The 20,497-nt window shown below is 35.3% G+C and overlaps 2 protein-coding genes across 2 annotated transcripts in view; both read right to left on the bottom strand.

The window, feature by feature from the left end:
- Positions 1-10,274, bottom strand: part of LOC146926432 (putative receptor-like protein 8) — a 29,820-nt gene extending 19,546 nt beyond the window's left edge. The window contains exons 1-2 of the mRNA XM_085706909.1: positions 10,265-10,274; positions 10,090-10,176 (exon numbers count right to left, since the gene is read on the bottom strand). Coding sequence (XP_085563035.1) covers positions 10,090-10,176; positions 10,265-10,274 — 97 coding nt within the window. The remainder of the gene's footprint in view (positions 1-10,089; positions 10,177-10,264) is intronic.
- A 2,215-nt stretch (positions 10,275-12,489) lies between these two features.
- On the bottom strand, positions 12,490-19,862 carry LOC146926431 (receptor-like protein 1). Its single transcript, XM_085758779.1, has 6 exons — positions 19,446-19,862; positions 18,904-19,050; positions 16,042-16,188; positions 15,881-15,955; positions 14,762-14,830; positions 12,490-14,685 (listed from the first exon to the last, which is right to left on the bottom strand). The coding sequence occupies exons 1-6, from the start codon at positions 19,840-19,842 to the stop codon at positions 12,587-12,589; spliced, it is 2,934 nt and encodes a 977-aa protein (XP_085614905.1). The 5' UTR covers positions 19,843-19,862; the 3' UTR covers positions 12,490-12,586.
- Between the last annotated feature and the right edge of the window lie 635 nt (positions 19,863-20,497).

Below are 20,497 nucleotides of genomic sequence, written 5' to 3'. Positions count from 1 at the left end.
CCGCATTGGTATTGTTGGAAAAGAAGGTTTGGGTCGGGGATCCTGTTGTTGCTGCCGTTGCTGTTGAGCAGGAGGCTGTTGTTGTGTTTGCTGAGGAATAGCATTGACGGGCATTGGTGGTTGACCCGGTGGTAGAGGATATTGCTGGTAGAATGGTGGGAAGAAAGGGTGTTGAGAGTATTGCATGTAGTGATAAGGCAGAGGTAATTGTGTAGCAGCTGCAGATGGGTTACCAGACACCATTCCTACGTCAGATTCTTTCCTCTTGTGATGACCGTTACCGTACTTCTTTGGTGCACTGTTTGAAGGTTCACCCTTCTCAAGGACAATAATACCATCTCGGACAGCCTCTTCTAGGCGAGTTCCCATTGTAACCATATCAGAGAAGTTGTTTGGGGCAGCGACTATCATCCTCTCTTTATATTCCTTCTTCAGAGTCTTCAGGAATGTCTGTGTTAGTTCTTCCTCATCAAGTCGAGGAGAAACACGGGCAGCTGCCCCTCTCCATCTTTGAGCGTACTCACGGAAGGTTTCATCTGATTTCTGAGATAGGGCTTTAAGAGAGTCCCTATTTGGCTTCAGACGGGTGTTGAATTCATATTGACCTTCAAAAGCAGCAGCGAGTTCCTCAAAAGTATGGATGTTGTCTTTGCTCAGACTAGTGTACCAATCTGCTGCATCATCTGTCAAGCTACTCTGGAAGCAATGGATCATCAGCGCATCATTATCGGCGTAATTAGACATCTTTCGGACATACCGGATAACATGGTTGTGTGGGCAAGAAGTCCCATTGTACTTGTCAAATTCTGGCTCTTTGAATTTCTTAGGAACCTCAAATCGGGACACCAAGCATAGATCACGAGCTTTAGCAGGAGCACCATTGTTTCCTCGGCTAGCCTTGACCTCACGGAGTTCTCCAGCCAACTCCCTTAACTGTCTCTTCATAGCTTCCATTGCAGGATCTTGTCCACGCGGAGTGTCAACATCAATCACCTGTTGCACAGTGTGCACAATAGGGTCGGTAACAACGGTAGTCACTTGAGGCATAGCAGTAGACACGGGAATCTGTCCTTGACCAGCAACACCAGAGACACCAGCAGCAGTATTAGGAGAGTAGTAAGCTGAGAGGCCATAAGGACGGCCGTTGGGCATAACAAACCGAGCATCAGTAGCCACAGTAGACGGTGGGATAGATGGAATTGTTTCAGTAGTGGCTGGAGTAGAAGTGGCTGGTTGTTCCTGTGCAGCCATCATAGCAGACATAGCGTCATGTGCCTTGGCCAAATCTTCTTTCATAGCAGCCAATTCGGCACGGAGCTGAGCATTTTCCTCTTCAAAGTTAGCCATCATTCTTCTCTTGTGAAATCTTGTTTGATGAATTCTGTCTGGTTGGTAGACTTTGCGAACACGAGCCACTTTTCAGACTGCGGCGGACAAAACCAGGAGGCAATGAGCACGAGAAAAGTTTTTTGTGACCAATGGATGCATATGATGCATGAAATGTGTTAATGCATATGCAAAAAAGATTCTTTTTATGTGTTATCGAAGGGTTTTTAGACAAATTAAAAACTTGTAAACATTACTAAACAACAATTAACATAAACGGGAATCAAACAACCAACATATAGTTTTACAAGACAAATCCAACATGAACAAAGGGAAATAACAACAGGAAATGGAGGTCCTCAAGCATAGGAAGTGGAAGCATCATCCTCAGACTCAGACTCATAGTCGCAGTATCGTGCATAGAAGTCATGGGCCCCCTAGCTCTCTTGGAGTCCCTCATAAGCAGTCTATCTTTCTCCTCAATCTCTCTCTTAGCCTTGGCTAACTCTTTCTTCAGTGTCAAGACCTCATGAGTCTTCTGCTCATCCTTTCCATCCAAAGTCATGATCAAGTTCTCAGCCTCATAGTATCTAGCCCTCCACTGATGCTTCTCCCGACTCTCCATAGCTAGATGCTCCTGATACATCTCCTGGGTAGGTGGGAGTAGAGGCAAAGGCATGGTAGGGACAGTTGCAGACACATATCTCATGGAAGGGTAAGGCATACCAATCTCCTCAGCTTGGTTTATCACCCACTGTGTATAGGTCTCATGAGCGATACCGGACCTCACACCCATATGCTTTACCTCTTTCTTCCGAAGCTTGGTCCAAGCTTCCATGAAATCTTCTCTAATTCCGGTGGGAGCATTGGAGTAGTGAAAGAAATAAGGAGTCGTAGCAAGATTGACGGGCTTATCTTTCATCGGGAAACCAAATTGTCGCAAAGCAAGCTCCGGGTTATAGTTGATTCCACCCCGGGTACCAAGAAGAGGTACATTAAGAAACTTTCCACCACCAAAGATAATTTCCTTGACTCTAGAAGCTGGAGTGAGCCAAACCGCTTCATTAGGAGTGAGAGCCATAATCCTCTGTGAAATAGACCAATTCCTCGGATTGTCGTGGAAAGACTGCGGAAGGTGCGAAATAAACCACCTATAGAGGAGAGGCACACAACAAAGAATGTATCCACGACCTTTGTCGTGAATAGCATGGTATGTGTCGGCCAGCAAAGTAGGGACCGGATTCTTGGAGTGGAAGATCATAATAGCATTCATGTCCACGAAGCCATCAAGATTCGGAAAGAGAACAAGCCCATAGATGAGAAGTGCAAGAATAGCTTCAAGAGTGTCCTGACAAGTGGTATTGAGGTTGGCTTTCCCAAAAAGATACTCTGAAGTGAACCCTCGGATGCGTGCTTTAGTGACAAGATTCTTGGAGCCATCGGTGGTCCTGAGATAGAGATCCTTAGCAATAACCAATGGAGTAAGAGGAGGCTCAAGTCCTGAGAAAGGTATCCCCTTAGCAATAGACAGATCCATCAAAGAAGAATAAGCCTCTAGAGTAGGCACCAACTGAAAGTCGGGGAAAGTAAAGCACCGATACTTCGGATCATAGAATTGCACTAGAGTGTGCACAAGCTTCTCATCCACATTAGTATGGAGAATAGGAAGTAAAGCCCCATAACGGTGTCGGAAACCGGTCGGATCCTCAATCTTGAGTGCCAAATCTCTCAAACTAGCCAAATCCACTTCCTTGAACTTGTAGGACTTAGTCATCTTCATTCCTACAATGTTTACAAATTCAACTTGTCTAAGCCCTTCTATAACAATGCATGACAAAAGGTTTATGCATGAATGCATGTATGCATGAATGCATGATTATGTTCAAGTTCGGAGAAAACATGGTGGGTGAAGTTCAAAGTCGAGGAGTCATGGGTGGACACGGCGTCCGGTGAATCTAGGGCTTTAGGATAATAGTAACCGGGTTCTAAAAAGGTTCCCAAGTTGCAACCTCTCCGACGTATATCACGGTGTCACGAGACAACACTCGCTCCATGATTATCCGTGGAAGGTCTAACTTGAGTGTAGTATCGCGTGACGACTAAAATTCGAGACAACACTCGGTTTAGCCTCCGCACTACGTCCTAGAAAAATGGCCATGGATGGGTTTGGTTATCTACGGTTCATAGCGTCATAGAACAATTAGAAGTAAAGTGCCTAAACGCGACAACACGCGCCGACAACATCACCCCCAAAATGCCTCAGCTATGTGGGATTGATCGCATAATCCAAAACACGAGGCAACCCCCGGAATGAATTGTCGATTATATCCCTCCTAAATCCTAAGTTCACTCAGCCCGGGTGCAGGACTTTTGATATTCTCACCCCACACGTTTGCAAGAATTTAAACATTTATTCACATAGGAAAGCAAGTAAAAGAAACAAGTAAAAAGAGCGCAAGCGTGGAAATAAAGACTAGGCGTAACTCTCGAATCTCCCCAGTGAAGTCGCCAGCTGTTTTATCTTGGTTTTCGGGTGTCAAACATTGATTACGTTCGAACCTTTTAACCGGTGATATCTCATTTTTTCTTGGGAAGGGAAAAAGTAAGCAAAACCCTTGAGAATCGAGGTCCGGGAGTTGTTTTCGCTACGGGAAGGTGTTAGGCACCCATAACGACTATAGTAACCTATAGGAACCGTCTTTAATTTCTACGCGCGCGCTTTATTTTTAAATGCTATTTTGAAGTGTTATTTACACCTAAAGTTTGCTAAATGAAGAATTGGAGGGAGAAGAATGTTTTTGGATTTTTATTTTATTTGAATTGAAGGAATTTTGTTCCTTGCCTACGTACCCGTTTAAGGGATCAAATCCACCGTAGTTCTCTCTCAAAAAATATTTTTGTTTTTGTTGGTTGATTTTAAGTTTGAAAATGGAGTTTGAAGAATAGAAAGAGGCCTCAAGGGCATGAGATTAGGAAATTGTGAGGTTGAATTAGTCATTTGCAAAAACAAGTCAAAGTATGATTAACTTTTATTGAAATTTGATTAAGAAAATGAAAAGGAAAATCAATGGGGTTTTGACCCCAAGGTTTATTATGAAAAATGCTTGAGTGAAGTTGTTCACATTTGTTTGGAAAATTGGATTTTTCTAAGTATAAGTCCTAGGCATTCATCTAAACATACAATCCTAAACATACATCTAAACATGCATATTCTAACTATATAGTGATGTGTGTGCATGTGTCGGTGCTTGTGTCAGTGTACATCATTAGAGTCCATTGTCCTTTACATCATATCCTAGATACATTCTATGGCCTCTTTGCCAAGAAAATTAAGAGTGCATGAAGGAAAAATATTACAAAACTCCTAAGTGTTTACATCCTAACTTTGGTACAAATTAAATTGCAAGAAAGAAATAGAGATGAATACGGGATGAAATGGAGATGCTCATGAAGTGATGAAACATGAAATGAGAGGAGTTAGTAGCACATGACAATATCAAAGAAAATAAAGCAAGAGAAACACTAGAATATAAAGGATAGAAAATGAGTGCAAACATGGCTAAAATTTATTCATAGAATGCAAGAACCATATGACCTATAATTCTCATATTCCAATGCATTTTTAAAGGTTTAGAAACAAGACTTGGAATGGGAATTAAGGCAACATGATTTACTTGGCATTTTAGAACAAATTTTAAGCATTTTTTGCATTATTTACACAATGACTTGTAAGCTAAGTAACCTACCAAGATTCACAATTATGCAACAATATTAAACACAAACAGTAGCTAAAACCTTATGAAATCAAGTGGTATAGGTCACCAATATTCATCAAGCAATTTGGATTAAAATCAATCAAATTTTCATTTATTTTTTTTTAGCACAAAATATCACAAAATAGTAGGAAAATTAGCCACATTATGTTCACCAATCTTTAATATGCAAAATTATCACAAGAACACTACAAAGTTATCAAGAAATGTGTATGCAAATTTTTAGGATTTTTAAAGCATTTTTAAGACACAAAAACATATAAAATTTCACAATTTTTAACCAAAATAGTAAACAATTGTCAAGAAAAATATCACACACTTTTTAACCAAGATTCAATATATGAAAATATCACAAAAATATCAAGAAAATAGTTAAGAACACATAGGAATTTTTTTAGGAATTTTTTAAAGGATTTTTAGGCTAAAAGTGCAAGAAAATCACTAATTCTAAAAAAAATAGCAAAGAAAATGCTTCAAATATTTTCCTCAGGCTTTAGCACAAAAAAAAAAGTCACACAAATGTTAAGGAAAATATCAAGAACACATAAGAAAAATTCTAGGATTTTTTATGAGAAGATTGAGCAAACAGAGGTGTGAATATCAAAAAAAACAAGAACATGCAGGAATGGGGGGGTGGATATAGCAAAACCAGCAGACAGGTAAGGAACTGGGCCTAAGGACGGGTCAGGGTGGAACCATGGGTTGAACCGGTTCAGTGGCCTATATAAGGCCTTGAACCGGTTCAAGGTTCACTTTCCCATTCCCTTTCTCTCACTAAACAAAGACTTAGAGAGAGAGAGTCTGCAAATGACTCTCTCTTCTCCGACGAGACACTCCACTTCCGACGTGGTGGCCCATGGTGGCGCCGCCGCGTCGGAGCTTCAACCTTCTCCGATCTAAAAAACAAGCACATCTTCTTAAAGCTCTTTCCCTCCTTTTTATGATTCTGAAAACGTTTTCTTGAAAACGAGCTTAGATCGAAGCAGATCTAGGATTGTATCGTTCGGTTCTATATTTTCAACTTTCATGAAACGAAACCCTAACCTACTCGATTTTCTTCCCTGATTATGGAATTGAACTCGTATTTGAAAAACAAACGGTGAATCTTCATGATTTTTCGAATTAGGGTTTCGTTTCGAATTTTTCTTTGAATTTCTTCGAAGTTCTCACTTCGATTCACCGTTTATTTTCAATCTTGAGTCTTCGATGATGATTTAATAGTGCAGACGAGAAGATTCTTTGAATATACCTGGATTTAATGGAGGTTCGAACGAAATCCTTGAGAAAACCTTCGATTCTTCTTCTTCTCCCTCTCTTTGACTGTGATCGTGTGAATCCACTGGATTTGCACTTGAATTGCAGTCCTCACAGTTCGATGATGATGATTCTTCGAAGAATCTCTGAGAACTAGCACGAAATCCACTTCGGTGTTGCTCAATTGATGATTCTGGAAATTTCTTAGGGTTTGCGCGTGATTTTGCTAATTTCTTTGTGAAATTGAAGTGATTTTGATGAATGTAATGGTTTCGTGATGTTGAATTTGGCAAAAAAACTGAAGGATTTGGTGATGAATTTGTTGTTTGGAAGTGTAACTGAATCGGTTAGGGTTTGAAGATTCGTTGAATCTTCAAGCTGTTCTTGAACTTTCTGGGTTTGATCTGTTTTGGTGAAGTGAGAGAAACTGAAATGTGTTTGTGATGATTTTTGGATGAGTTGGCGTGAAGTGAATGGTTCTGCAATGATTGAGGCCTTTTATAGGCTGACACCTGTGCCTGAGACCCAGTAATGAGCTGACACGTGTTATGGAATGATGATCTGGACAAAATTTGGACAAAAGGACCAATCTGCAAATTCTTAAAACTAAAGGGCCAATCTGCAAATTTAAAGAAATTATTCTGCAAATTTAAAAAACTTAAAAAACAAGAATTTTCGAAATAAAGGACTAAAAAATATTTGAGACTAGGATAGGGACCAAAATGCAAAATTTTTGGAAATTTGGGACTTAGAATGAAAAAGGTAATAAAATTGAATTAAAAAACGTAATTTGAAATAAACGTAAAGTGAAACGACTAAAATTTGACAAAACGGACTAAAATGAACCCATGGCCTAAATGAGGTACTTCAAAGTAACCTCTCTCTGCCGAAATTTCGTGTGAAATGACCAAAATGCCCCTGGGGCTAAAAGGACTGAAAATGACTCAGATACAAATATAAAAGTGGATTTTTAACAGGGATTGAATCAAAGACTCATACAAGCAAAATTAAAAGACTCAGAGACAATTTTTAGGATTTGAACAGAGTTTTGAAACTTGAAATGACCAAAATGCCCCTAGGGGCAAAACTGGCATAAGAATGACTTCAAATGCAATTTTTAAAATGGATTTTGACATAGAATGAAACAGAGACTCATTCAAATCAAATGAAAAGACTCAAACAAATTTTTAAAAGACTGAAAGAAATTTTAACATGGGAAATGACTAAAATGCCCCTAGGGGCTAAACTGACTAAAAAAATGACTCAACTGATATTTTTTGAAATGAATTTTGACATGAGATTGAAACAAGGACTTATACAAACCAATTTAAAAGACTCAAACAATTTTCAAAGATTAAAATGAGTTGAATGCAGGAAATGACTAAAATACCCTTTTATGTGAATTTTGCAAATAACATTGAAATAAAATGCAGGGAAAGATGCAATTGATCAGAGACAGTTCAAATGACTTATAATGCAAGAAAAAAAAAAGAATTGAATAAGTATTTTTAGGTCCAAAATTAGGGTATAACACAAGATACAATGGTGTTTGTCAGCTCTCTTGTTTTGTTAGTTGATAAACTATTTCACCGTCACCGTTTCAAAAGTTTCAAATAGGTCCTTTTAGTTTGAAACTTTTGAAACTTAAAGGACTAATTTGGGAATTCTGTTAAACTAAAAGGACTTAATTGAAACTTTCGAAACTTAAAGGACTAATTTTGGAATTCTGTCAAACTAAAAGGACTTAATTGAAACTTTCGAAACTTAAAGGACCAACTTGGGAATTCTGTCAAACTAAAAGGACCAAAAGTGGTATTTGGCCTTTAATTATCAACTAACTATAGTTGATTACTAACTCTAGTCGAAGTACCTTAACTAACTCCACATAACTTCCAACTATCTTAACATCTGATTCTAGCTGTGCAGGTCCTTGCAGCTGCTTCTTATCAAGTGTTTAGCTCTTTCAACCACACTTATGTTATTTTCTGTCACCTCACCTGCTGCCACAAATTAAGATTTCTACTACTCTTCCAAATGCTCCATAAAGTCGTGGCAAAAAATTCATCTTACGACGCTGCTGCATGTTCCAACACATGAAATATTATCTCCGGCGCATCATCAAACCTATGTAATAACGGCTCAATTAAGGACCACACACCTACTTCTGTTCAGCTTGACTACTTGATTAGTATTCTTGTGTGAACAATAAATTTGTAATTCGTGTAATTCCATTTACTTCCACCTGGTCAATGAATTCAAACTTTTTCCAGCTTCTTCCTTTCAACTATCATTATAAATCAAAACAATGATACTGTAGAATCATTAAAAAAAAAAAAAAAAACCTTTAACCTCCCATGATATAACGTATCAATATCTTCTATTGACCAAATGATTTAAATTTTCCATTCCAAATTGATCCATTAATTAAATAACATAACGAGTTCATCTTTAGGAAAATATGCATATAGCATTTCATTAGATATTAAGTCGTTAATACAAGATTGTATATTAATATAAATTTGGGAGCTAGCTCGAGATCTGACACATGTGAGTTTGTTAAAAAAGAATGACGTAAATGGATACATCCATAATAACACCAAATTCGGTAATGTCTCCACTTCGAATCAACTATCTTCGAGTCCACTGTGAAATCAACATTCGCCAATTGCAAATCCTTTATCCATATAATGGTGTGGTAGAGTCCTAGAGCTTCGTCTATTTCCACGGTGCATAACAGTGTAAGCCACATAGTTCTGGATAACACATAACTTCACTCGTCATCCCGGATACATATTCCTATACGCACTTTGTTACAGGAGTTAGAGAATGATGCATCGACGTTGCTCTTTAACCTTCCTTTTGCCGGTTTCTGCCACCATTGCTCTGTGATTCCCTATGCTTGATGTGTTGATGTCATATCGTTTCTGATATTATTATTTACTGAACCAGTAGCATGTCCAAGCTTCCTGCCATTCGCATACTGCCAATCCTCCAACAAGTGATTCGCATGCTCCAAAATGCTGCTGTTTGTTTCTGTTATCCGTTTCCTGATTGCTGTTGGCTTGCTGCAGAACTGCGAACATAACATCCTCCGCACTGAGTTATTAGCGGATCAATAATATTCCAAAGTCCACTTGCGTTCCATATATTAATTGCTTTCGGACAACAAAAAAACAAGTGAAAACTGTCCTCATCTTCTGCGTTACAGGCCACACAATTAAGAGGGTACACAATTAAGAGTTCATCTTTATGACTTCAAAAACATGACAAATATTTTTGAAAGTGTACTTCCATATGATATATTGTCTATGCCGCACAAATTTGATGTCTTTTCTGGATCTGAAACGAGCACATTCAAATTTTGTTTAAGTATCAAAGGTTTTACAAGCACATTTGATAATTAAAAAGTACAGAGATGTTTAGTCCGATGTTAAAGATCAAAATTTTGAATATAGGAAAATTATAAGAAAACTAGTGTAACAACAAGATGCAAGTTTTAATATATTTCATGAACCGGTTCCTCAAACGAAAAAGGATTACAATAGAGAAGTCCAAAAAGGAAAAGAGAGGAATTAAACTATCTACCAAAACTAGAACAACATGGCCTCCCACAAGATAAAACAACACTTAAGCCAAACATTCTAGGCACGCAAAAAGGCCAACACTTGCTACTAGCAACAAGAAAGTGAAAAACAAAACTACCCATACCATTAAAAGACACCCAATAACAGCAGACCAGACTTAACAAGGCCGATAAAAAATCGGAACAAAACTTCAAGCTCGGCCAGAAATTGAAGATTGTAACCACGCTGCACAAGTAAGCCTAAATAATCACAAAAGATAGCCACCCAAAAAGCAAAAGGATCTGCCTTAGAGTTATATGTAAATTGATATGATTATTAGTTTATTACCTGATGCCATTTTCAAAAGCTGAATTCAAAATTGGATTTTGTGTTGTTTGAGGAAGTTTTTTTCTTATTCAAATTAAGGAAGGCTCTGCTCCTATGCCGATTTTTTTATGCAAGCGCAAGCTAGAAACAATATACCAAAAAGGAGAGGAAACCAGCAACAGGGAACTGAATTTCATCCAACCAAGATAACAAAATGTGGTTACTGAATTCATCGTATAATCATGTATTCAGACTTTTCTATTAGTTATTTTTTAAAAATATATTAATTTTAAAATTAAAATATGATGTGTCAAAATTGTGGATTTTGATTGGTTGAGTGTGTATGGATTCCTTACACTGTCTGCTTACCATCTTTAATCTCTAATTTTATTGCATCATTTACACTGCAAAAAAATTCAGCAAAAGAAAAAATGGCTAAAACAATAAGCCCTAAGTTCACCATCTTTGACTATGGGTGTTTCTTTAGTTTATTGCGGTTTTCCATTGAAACTCTTTCTCACAATCTACTTATAAGTAAAACAAATTACCCATTAGTAGATAAATATATCCAAGTTGTGATGTGATTGTGAGTTCTTACTTAGTGGATTGAGATTAGCAATCTTAGAAAAGGAAACCAGCTTTAAACAGGATTTTATGTACTTAATTTTCAGCAAGATGTCATTTAAATATCAACTATTGGAATCCAAGGAAACGTAATCGAGTAGAAATATAAGATCACAAATCCTCGGCACAATCCAATATCTCCATCTTGTGCCACGTTAGGATACCTGCATAGACCATATTTGGCAGTTATACTATACATGAACACTGAAGCATTTTAGCTTCAAATATTCCCCATCAGTGTGTGCTTCACACTGATTATAACAGCTCATCAAGGAGTATTTCAATTTTTGCACCAATAAATGGAATTAATCTTTTACATTTGTTACTAATTGAAATTATTCAACTATAATGTGTGCACATATATCAGTGTGTCCATGACTGAAATATATGAAGCTATTCCAATAAGTGACGGCCAATGGACATAGTAGAAAGATGCATAACCTTCCACTCTTACCATGCTCAATTCGCCCTAGAAAAGCCATTCTGTTCATTAAATCAGACAGATCTCAAGAAAATGCTTAAACATGTTAATCAATGTCATATACCTCTGTCATTGTTCTGCACCCTGGTTCAACAGCTAATTGTAACCTCATGGATATAAACAAAGTAAGATACGTTGACATTTGAGGTATTAGAGGAATTCATTTGATGGATCTTTGAAACATGTCTCAGAGCTATTTGAGGAACTCTTGGATATGCTATGACGACAAAGATGGTAACAGAAGTTGTATGCAACTTAATTGGAAATCGCTGCTATTGTATTCAACAACATGGTTTCAATACAAAAGGAGGAAAGAAACCACAAATAATAAGAGATTTGATAATAATAATAATAATACGTGTTACAATAAACTAAAATCATTCTCATACTTAGTACTAAGATAATTGATAACATAAATAACTAGTACAAGTGTACAAGTACAACCACATTTCAATGAGACTATTAACATACATGACAAGATCCGTATAAGGGATGAGCCAAAACCTACAACCCGTTAAAACCGACTACTATTCAGGTGAAACGGTCAGATCCAAACGGATTAAAATCTCTGAAAAAATAGAGTATAAGGGTTGTATCTGGTCGGGAACAGTTGTGCAAAAATTAACCCATTGCAACCCAAGCCACACAGAAAATGAATTTCTTCTCTTTGGTACTAAAATTTTCTAAAAAATAGAACTATGGACACTCCCTTAAAAAATACTGCCTCTTAAGGGTTAAAATACATGTTTTATCTCTAGCTTGCTCTCTCTTTTTTTCCTTGTTCAAATTTTGCTTCTTTGTGTGACCATGTAAGAGAAACTGGCAAGAATTATGTTGTTTAAACTTAGGAAAATGATTACAATTTTATTAAACATGACGTACACATTTTTCTTATTACATTATAACTATATGAATAAAAATATGATTGATATTAAGTTCATATGAAGTCTTCAATATTTCTGAGTCTGCATAATTTTGATATTCTATGACAAATGTATACAGTTAGCTAATTGATTATGCATTAATATGAAGATAAAAAAAAAAAACAATAACAAATTCAATAGCTTCAAATCAAACAACTGCAGACAAGTACATCACACAAAAAACAATGAAAAAATAAAAAGAGCTTAAAATCATGTCCAGCATCAACTGTCTAAAATTAATGGTAAATATAAAAATTACAATATCCAAATATTTGAGACTCCACATAAAGTTTCAACAGGTACTACAAACACTCTTCAATACAATGGAAAAGTTGGAAAAAATCTACGCATAAACTTACTGATGTAATAAAACCAGGCCATACGCCAACGTGGATTGATGCACAAGACTGTTATGAAGGCCAATAGTATTGTTATATAAGATGCTGTGAAACTCCAATAAAATGTTATCATGTCCACATTTGTTTCCTCTTCTTCATTGTCATTGGATTGTGATGATGGTGAAGACTTGTCACCTTCACACTTTCGGTCGAGGAGTGGTCCACAAAGACCGGGATTACCTCTGTAGCTGTCCTCAAGGAAGGTTGCAAACTGTCCTATACCAGGTGGTGTTCCAGAGAAGTTGTTGTATGACACATTGAAGGTTGATAAACCGTTCAACTTAGTTAGTTGAGAAGGTACCTCACCACTCAAGTTATTGTATGATAAGTCAAGACTCTCTATTTGGGTAAGATTTGAAAAAGTAATTGGAAGAGGACCTGATAAGTGATTATGTGATAGGTTCAAGGCTTTAATTTGTTGTAGGTCTCCAATTTGAGAAGGGATGACACCTGTTAGCTTATTGCATGATAAATCCAATCCAGTCATATTCTCTAGAACTTTACCCTTGTAAAAGTATTCATTGTGCTTTGTTCTAAACTCCACTTCAAATTTTAGATCTTCTTTCAACGAATTTCCAATCCATGGAGGTCGAATGAACAAACTAGCATCGAAGGAAAAATATGTAGGAACTATGTACATTGAGAATTCAAAAATAGGACCGTCATCATCATCAGCATATTGTCTCATTCCAAATGACATATTTTGGAAGCAAGATGGTATTGAAGCATTAAGCAAGTTCCGTGATAGATCCATTATGTCGATCTTTTTTAACCAACACAATTGAATTGGAATTTCTCCTTCAAAATTGTTCCCTCCTAAGAAAAGAACCCTTAACTCTGAGAGCTTATCCATCCAGATTGGAATTTTACCTGAAAGTTTGTTCTCCCTCAAATCTAGAAGTTGTAATTTTGAGCCTTTAGAGAATTCAAATGGTATAAATCCAGAGAGATCATTCTGTTGTAAATACATGAACCTCAGAGATCCAGCTGTGAACTTTGGGATTGCTCCAATTAACTTGTTTTGAGAAAGATCCATAATTCGGAGTCTAGACATGTTGGAAATCTCAATAGGGATCTCACCTTCTAATTGATTTTCAGACATAAGAAGGACAATCATGTTAAAAAACATCCCAATTGAACTAGGAATTGTGCCTGTGATCGAGTTATTGGATATGCATAATATTTCTAATCCTGTATTGTTTCCCAAAACATCTTCAAGTGCTCCACTAAAGTTGTTATTATTGAGAAATAAGACTTCCATACTCACAAATTTAGGAATATTCCCACGTAGAGAGTTGTTGGAGAGAATCAAGTATTGTAAATTATCGCAATCTGTGGCCAGTTGTTTAGGTAACTCACCCGAGAAATTATTATGAGAGAGGTCCAAGTGCTCAAGATTTTTCATCTTACCAATTGATGAAGGTATATTTCCTTCAAAGCTATTCCATGAAAAGTTCAAATACTTAACACTAGGAAGGAATATATCTTCTGGAAGTAAACCACTAAAATTGTTGTCTGATAGATCCAAATATTGTATGCCATCATTATTTATCAACCAACTTGGGAGTGAGCCAACAATATTGTTGCTAGAGAGGTCCATCAGTATCAAATTATCTTGATAAGAAAGAAAAGTAGGAATGGCGCTTCCTTTGTCCATGTTTAGGTTGCAATTTCTAAGAATGAGTGACTTCAGTTGAAATTTAGGAAAACACTTTGTTTTTTCAGTTTCAATGTGTACTCCAATACTGTTTTTAGATGAAATATATAGATGCTGAAGATTGGAGTGATTAGCCAAAGTGCTCAGTGAAAATGATCCTTGCATGTAATTTCCATAGAGGGATAAGTATGTTAGGGATGTGAGGTTGCTAATGAAGGATGAAAAGTTTCCACTGAACAGATTATGGCTAAGGTCAAGAACTCTGAGGTTTGTTAAGTTGCTTAAACACTCAGGAAGTTTTGCACCAAACATGTTATTACCAATATCCAGTTCTACCAAATCCTTCAACTTGCATAGTCCTGTCATAATTAACTATGTCAAGTTTATATATCCTTCACAACTTTAATTTTAATTTAAGATTCAAGATGATAATACCTTCAATTGAGCCATTCATGTTATTATCCCGCAAACTTAACATTTTAAGGTTTCTCAAATTTTGAACATCTGCACATTAAAAGAAAAGGATATAATTAATTGCAAATTGCATGGACCTCCCCTCTCCCATATATAATTAAGGATTAAATAAGTAAATAGTCCCCCTAAATATACCAACATTTGATTTTAGTCTCTCTAAAATTTTCCTTAGGCTTTTTGGTCCCTCCAAAATTTTCCATTAGGCTCATACAAAAATTGAATTGTTTTTAGTCTAAAAATACTTGCATTTTCACTTCAAAATGTGCCAATGAAAATTCGCCACTTACCATGGTGTTGCTTAGTGATTTCACAAGTTTTCAAACGGTGTGTAACTGTAAACCCGTACCCTTGCTATAACTAAATCACGTTCTTAATTATCTTACTGCCTCATAAGCCATATGTTAAAGTCGTTACAAGTATTTCACCACTAATCCTCTCTTTAAAGTCATGCACTCACACAAACACTAACACAAATTTGTAATCTCATTTTATTTTCATGGCCTCCCTTTCTTTATAGGTAGCTGGGATGATATATTTTGTCATTTTATAGTCACAATTGTTCTATGAAGTTTTTTTTTTTAATGTAGAATAAGGATAAGGAAAAAAAATCATTTTTTATTAATTTTCTTCAATTTGATTAGAGATTGTAAACATATTTACTAGCTTAAGTGGGTCGTTTGCGTACACATCATATATTCACTTCATTTTCAATTTAAATATCTAATAAACATTCATTCACTCCAATCCATTTTTAATATTGAATTCATGCATTAATTTTTTAAGAGAGAGAATGCTTGTTCAGGTCTTGCATCTCAATAACAATCCCTCTTATTTCGTCTCCAATGGGAATAGGTAATAAGCTCTACATGCTATTAGACAAAACATTGTCTAATAGCTCTACATGCTCTTCGAGCCTCTATTGAGAATATAATTTCTAATTTAGATTGTAAAGTTGCAAACAAAGCTAAAATATCTAAGTGGAATTGAAGAAACTTTCCTATAACTATTTTGCCATAAATGGTAATAAATTTTGAATGCCTCAATTTCTACTAGTGGAACCAACGATAATGGTAAAAGTACCTTCAACATGAAGAGAACCAGTGAGTTCATTACCAGCCAATTCCAATAGTTCTAGTTGACTAAATTTGGTTAAATCTGTTGCAAGAACATAATATGTTTATTTTTTGTTCTAAATAAAAATAAAACACATTTATCACAAATATATGTTTTAAGATACGTGCCTAAAGTAGAGGGAGAACCATAAAAGTTGTTGTAGCCCAGTGTCAAACTCCTTAATGATGCGAATTCATGCAAATTTGTTATGATGCTTCGGTCTAGAGAATTACCAAAAAGATTTAAGACCTCTAACTTCTTTGATCTCGAAAACCCTTTAACAAATACAAAATGTTATAGTAATATACATTGAATAAATCATTTAGTCCTTATACTATTAATCTCTTAAATTTAGTCCTTAAGTTATGTAAATATAACTAGTGTGTTAACCCGTGCAATGTACGGGTGATATGCTATTAATTTTCAATCGAAAAAATATATTATTTTTATTTATCAATGAAATTTATTTATCTTATATTTTTTTAAATATGTCCGTGTTTTTTCTTTTTCCCGCAATGACAAATATGTGTCCCGTATTTTTTACGTTTATCATGATAGATATATGCCTTGTGCTTTTATGCATAGTAAAAATATATTTCTATTTTTTTATATATATTAACCAAAAATATATGTATTTTTTTATGTATCAATCACAAATATTTGTCCCTTGTTTTTTCTTTAGATTTTCCAATGAAAAATATTTCTCCCATATTTATTTATTTATTAATGACTAATATTTTAACAATGTTTTTTATTTTATTTTTATCAACGAAAAATATTTGAGCCATAAATTTTTATTTATCGATAACAAGTCTTTGTCCTATGTTTTTTTTTATATTTATAATGAAAAATATATGTTATGTGTTTATTATTGACAAATAATTTTTAGTCCATGTCTCATACTTTTTTTATGCACCAATTACAAATATTTGTCTTCTTTTTCTTAAATGAATTATTGATAAATTTTTGTCTAGTGTTTTCTTGATATTTATCAATGACAAATTTTTGTCCCGTGATTGTTTTTGTAAAAAAAAAAAATTAGTCCCGTGATTTTTTTTTTTTTGCATGAGTGATTAATAGTTGTCCCATTTTTTTAATATTTATCAATGGCAATATTTGTCTCGTGTTTTTTATGTATCAAAGAACAAATACATGTCTCTCATTTTTATGTCTCATTGCTAAATATGTGTCCCGTGAATTTTCTTAATTTATTAGTGACAAATATTTGTCATGTTTTTTATTTATTTATATAAATCAATGACAAATATTTGTATTGTGTTTTTTATACTCTTCACTGATAAATATATGAAATGCAATTAATGTTGTACTTTTTTTTTCATTTTCGCTCAACTTTTTTGAATAACGTGACATTTTTTCCTTAAAAAACAATAACATGTCATTTTTGTTTTATAATACGACCATTTTATTGTTTCTACTTTTTTTAATATTTTGTTTGTAAGACTATTTCAATTTTAGTTTTTAATTTTCAAAAAAAATTGACGGACAAAAAAAATTATATGCAAGAAGCAATGTAATCAATTGAGATTATGATTCTTTGACTAACAATCAAAACTATTGAGTTAAACATTTTCTTTTATCATAAATGGTGTCATTAAAAAAAAGTTTGTCATAAATGGTGATTTGATTATGATTGTTAGTCAACTTTGCATTGTCATTTTGCCACATGTAATTTTTCCTTTGTATTTGATCTTGATATGCCATGTGGATTGTTTCATTTTGTTTATTCTCAAATGTATGTATAGAGGATAAGTAATTTTTAAAATATACAAAATTCATCAATTTATTATATTTATATAGTTTAGTGACTAAATTGAAGATAGTGGTGCGATGAGTGGTGGAAGGCCCTCCGTACCACCCTTTTTCTAGTTCTCTCGGATTCTCGACGGTGGTTTCTCGGAGGTTCTGTTGCCGCCGACCTTGGTGAGTTTTCGAGGTCCTGGTGTGACTCGTTGGATTTGTCTCTCAGATCTAGTGGGTTGCTGTTTTGGCCTTCCTTTCCGTCGAGTTTTGCACGCCGGTGAAGATCTTGTTGTTCCAGCCGTACTCTTTCGCCGGATCTTTGCCGCCGGCGGGCTGTTTGTTTTGTGGGTTTGCGACGGTTTGTTTTTTGTCGTTATTTCTGTTTCTGTTTGTTTTCGTTTTTGATACAGGAAGCTGAAGATTGTTGGAGGGTTGTTCGACCTAATTTGTTGATCTTGAACCTGGTTTTTCCTGGATTTGAGATTTGGATCTTGGTTCTGTCCTAAAGTTGCTCGAAAGGGCCAGGTTCGTAGATGCACCGTGTTGGCGGTAGTAGTCTTATCGAACCTTATGGATGGTATTTGCCGCGACTTTCATGTGTTGTTGGTGGATTGTGTGATGACAAAACCTTTGCGACTCTGTGTTTCGGTTCGTATTTGGTTGGATAGGCCCGAAAGGGCTTTTAGCTTGCTTCGTTGTGAAGGGAGTTGTTGGATCGTGGATCGTTTCTGTGTTGACAGACGATCCATACGCCTATTTGATGCTCTGAATGCTCACTCCACGTCTTTTTGCAATTCGGTTTCGCGCTCACACGTGGGTTCGCTGGATTGTCCGTGTTAGTGAATGTTTAGGGCTGTGTTTTTTATACCACTTATGTACTATATTGTTGTATCGCCCGTCTCGGGTTGTTTTTGTGGTTTTTTGGGTCAGGTGCATGCCCCCCCAATCTTGTACTTCCTGGTTTTTCTTTATCTATTTTCTTTTCTGGCTTAAAAAAAAATAAGAAGAAGATAGTGTTATACTATAAGAAGTAAATTGAAAGTTTCTTCAATACGAAAGGTTTCAATTTTGTTCCAATTTCTTTCCCCTAATTAAAAGGTTTCATTTATTAATTATTTTAATAAAAAAACTTGCACTCACTTTTTATTTTATTTTAATTTAAGTGTCGTATGATCATGATAAAATATGGGTGCTTGAAACTAATAAATTACAGATATTGTTGAACGTACCTTGAGCTGAAAAGTTATTATGCATCAAATTATCATCGAGATTCAAAGTTCTAAGAGCAACTAAACCATTCAATCTTGGCAAGATGCTACTAGTTAGATTGTTTAATGAAAGGTCTAACGTCTCCAACTTTTTGAGTATGGGAAAACCTTCAAAAGAAGCAAAGCTATGCAAAGTTAACACTCGAAAACAAATGTCTGGGTTACACAGTCTTTGATAATTGAAAAATGTATTTTTCAACTGCTTTATTTCAACAATTGCAATTGCATCACATATTATACTGTTATTGTGGAATTAACAAAATTAGTCAACTAAATTTTTATAAGTGCTCTACTATACTGTGCGAAGAAATTTGTCGTGAAAAATCACGATGCTGATGTGTGAAATGGTGGTAAGATATAAAATATGGAATTGGTGGAATAAAAGGGGTAGTTGTGGTTATAAGTTTGGTCTAAGTAGTGAAAAAGGAACATATCGTGGAAAAAATTTCACTAGCTTTAGCATTATTGTTTTTATAAATTTGTTTAAGAAATATTATATATACCTTGGTTGCCAATCCAGCATAGAATCCCGGTGTTGGACAAGCTGAGGAGGCGTAACTCTTCAAATTCACCAAATACTGAAACGTTTAACATCTTATTATTACAGGTCCCAGAGTCTTGTAGTAAGTCATAGAGAAATAGTTCAGTTATGTGACCAGAAGAGCTTTTAGAACACTTGATTCTGTCCCAAGAACAACAATTGCTATCTCTATCATCAACCCATGAACCCAATTCGTTGATATTATAAGAATCTCCTTCGTCCTGTTGTGACAAGAAGTAGTGCTTGATCTCCAACAGCCCTATTCTCTCTTTCTCTAAGCAACCGTTACATCCTTTATATTGCATTAACATTAAAAACACAAAATAAAAAAGGGAACTTAATATCAAACCCAGCTTCATTTTTGAGAATTGAATGTATATTATGTTACTTTCAGTTTTGCCTCAAATTTCTATAACCACTCAATCACCTTATATTATTATATATAGCACTAAAATGATGAGACATTTTCATTACAAAGAAACTTCCTCGATGCACAAAGAAAGACTTGGAGTTGACATTTGAGGAAAATGCTAAAGTTATCTTGCATGCAGTTAAACACGTTTATGAACATTAGTTTAGTGTAGTCTTTTTACATTACAGTTATAGTTAAACTGGCAAAAACTTTCAGAACCCTTTAAGGTGGGGTTAGGACTTTTGTTAAACAACGTTGCCAAAAATGACTTGTGAATACGATAACAATAATTAGTAATATTATATGTATGCAAAAGCCAAAGTTTATATAGCTAATCCTATACTTTTAACTATAGGATATTTGATCCTCTTCATTAATATAAACATTGATGATAATAATGCAATTTAACACGAAACACACATCAAGGACATGTCAATGGTTGATCAAATATTTCTGCAAACATCTTATAGAAAAACAAGATATCTGAAGAGGTAATTTCGGTCTTAAAGAGGTTGAGGGTTGTAGCTGATGTGGTTGTTTTGGTGTGTATTATCAGTTCTGTTCCTGCTGTCTTGTTGGTCTTTCCAGCTGTTTTGGTGGTG

This window comes from Medicago sativa, chromosome 4 (assembly GCF_051527215.1).
Source record: "Medicago sativa cultivar Bolivia chromosome 4, Bolivia_mono, whole genome shotgun sequence".
NCBI classification, from domain to species: Eukaryota; Viridiplantae; Streptophyta; class Magnoliopsida; order Fabales; family Fabaceae; genus Medicago; species Medicago sativa.
Note: the sequence above shows the minus strand (reverse complement) of the source record. Positions and strands in the feature narration are given on the sequence as shown.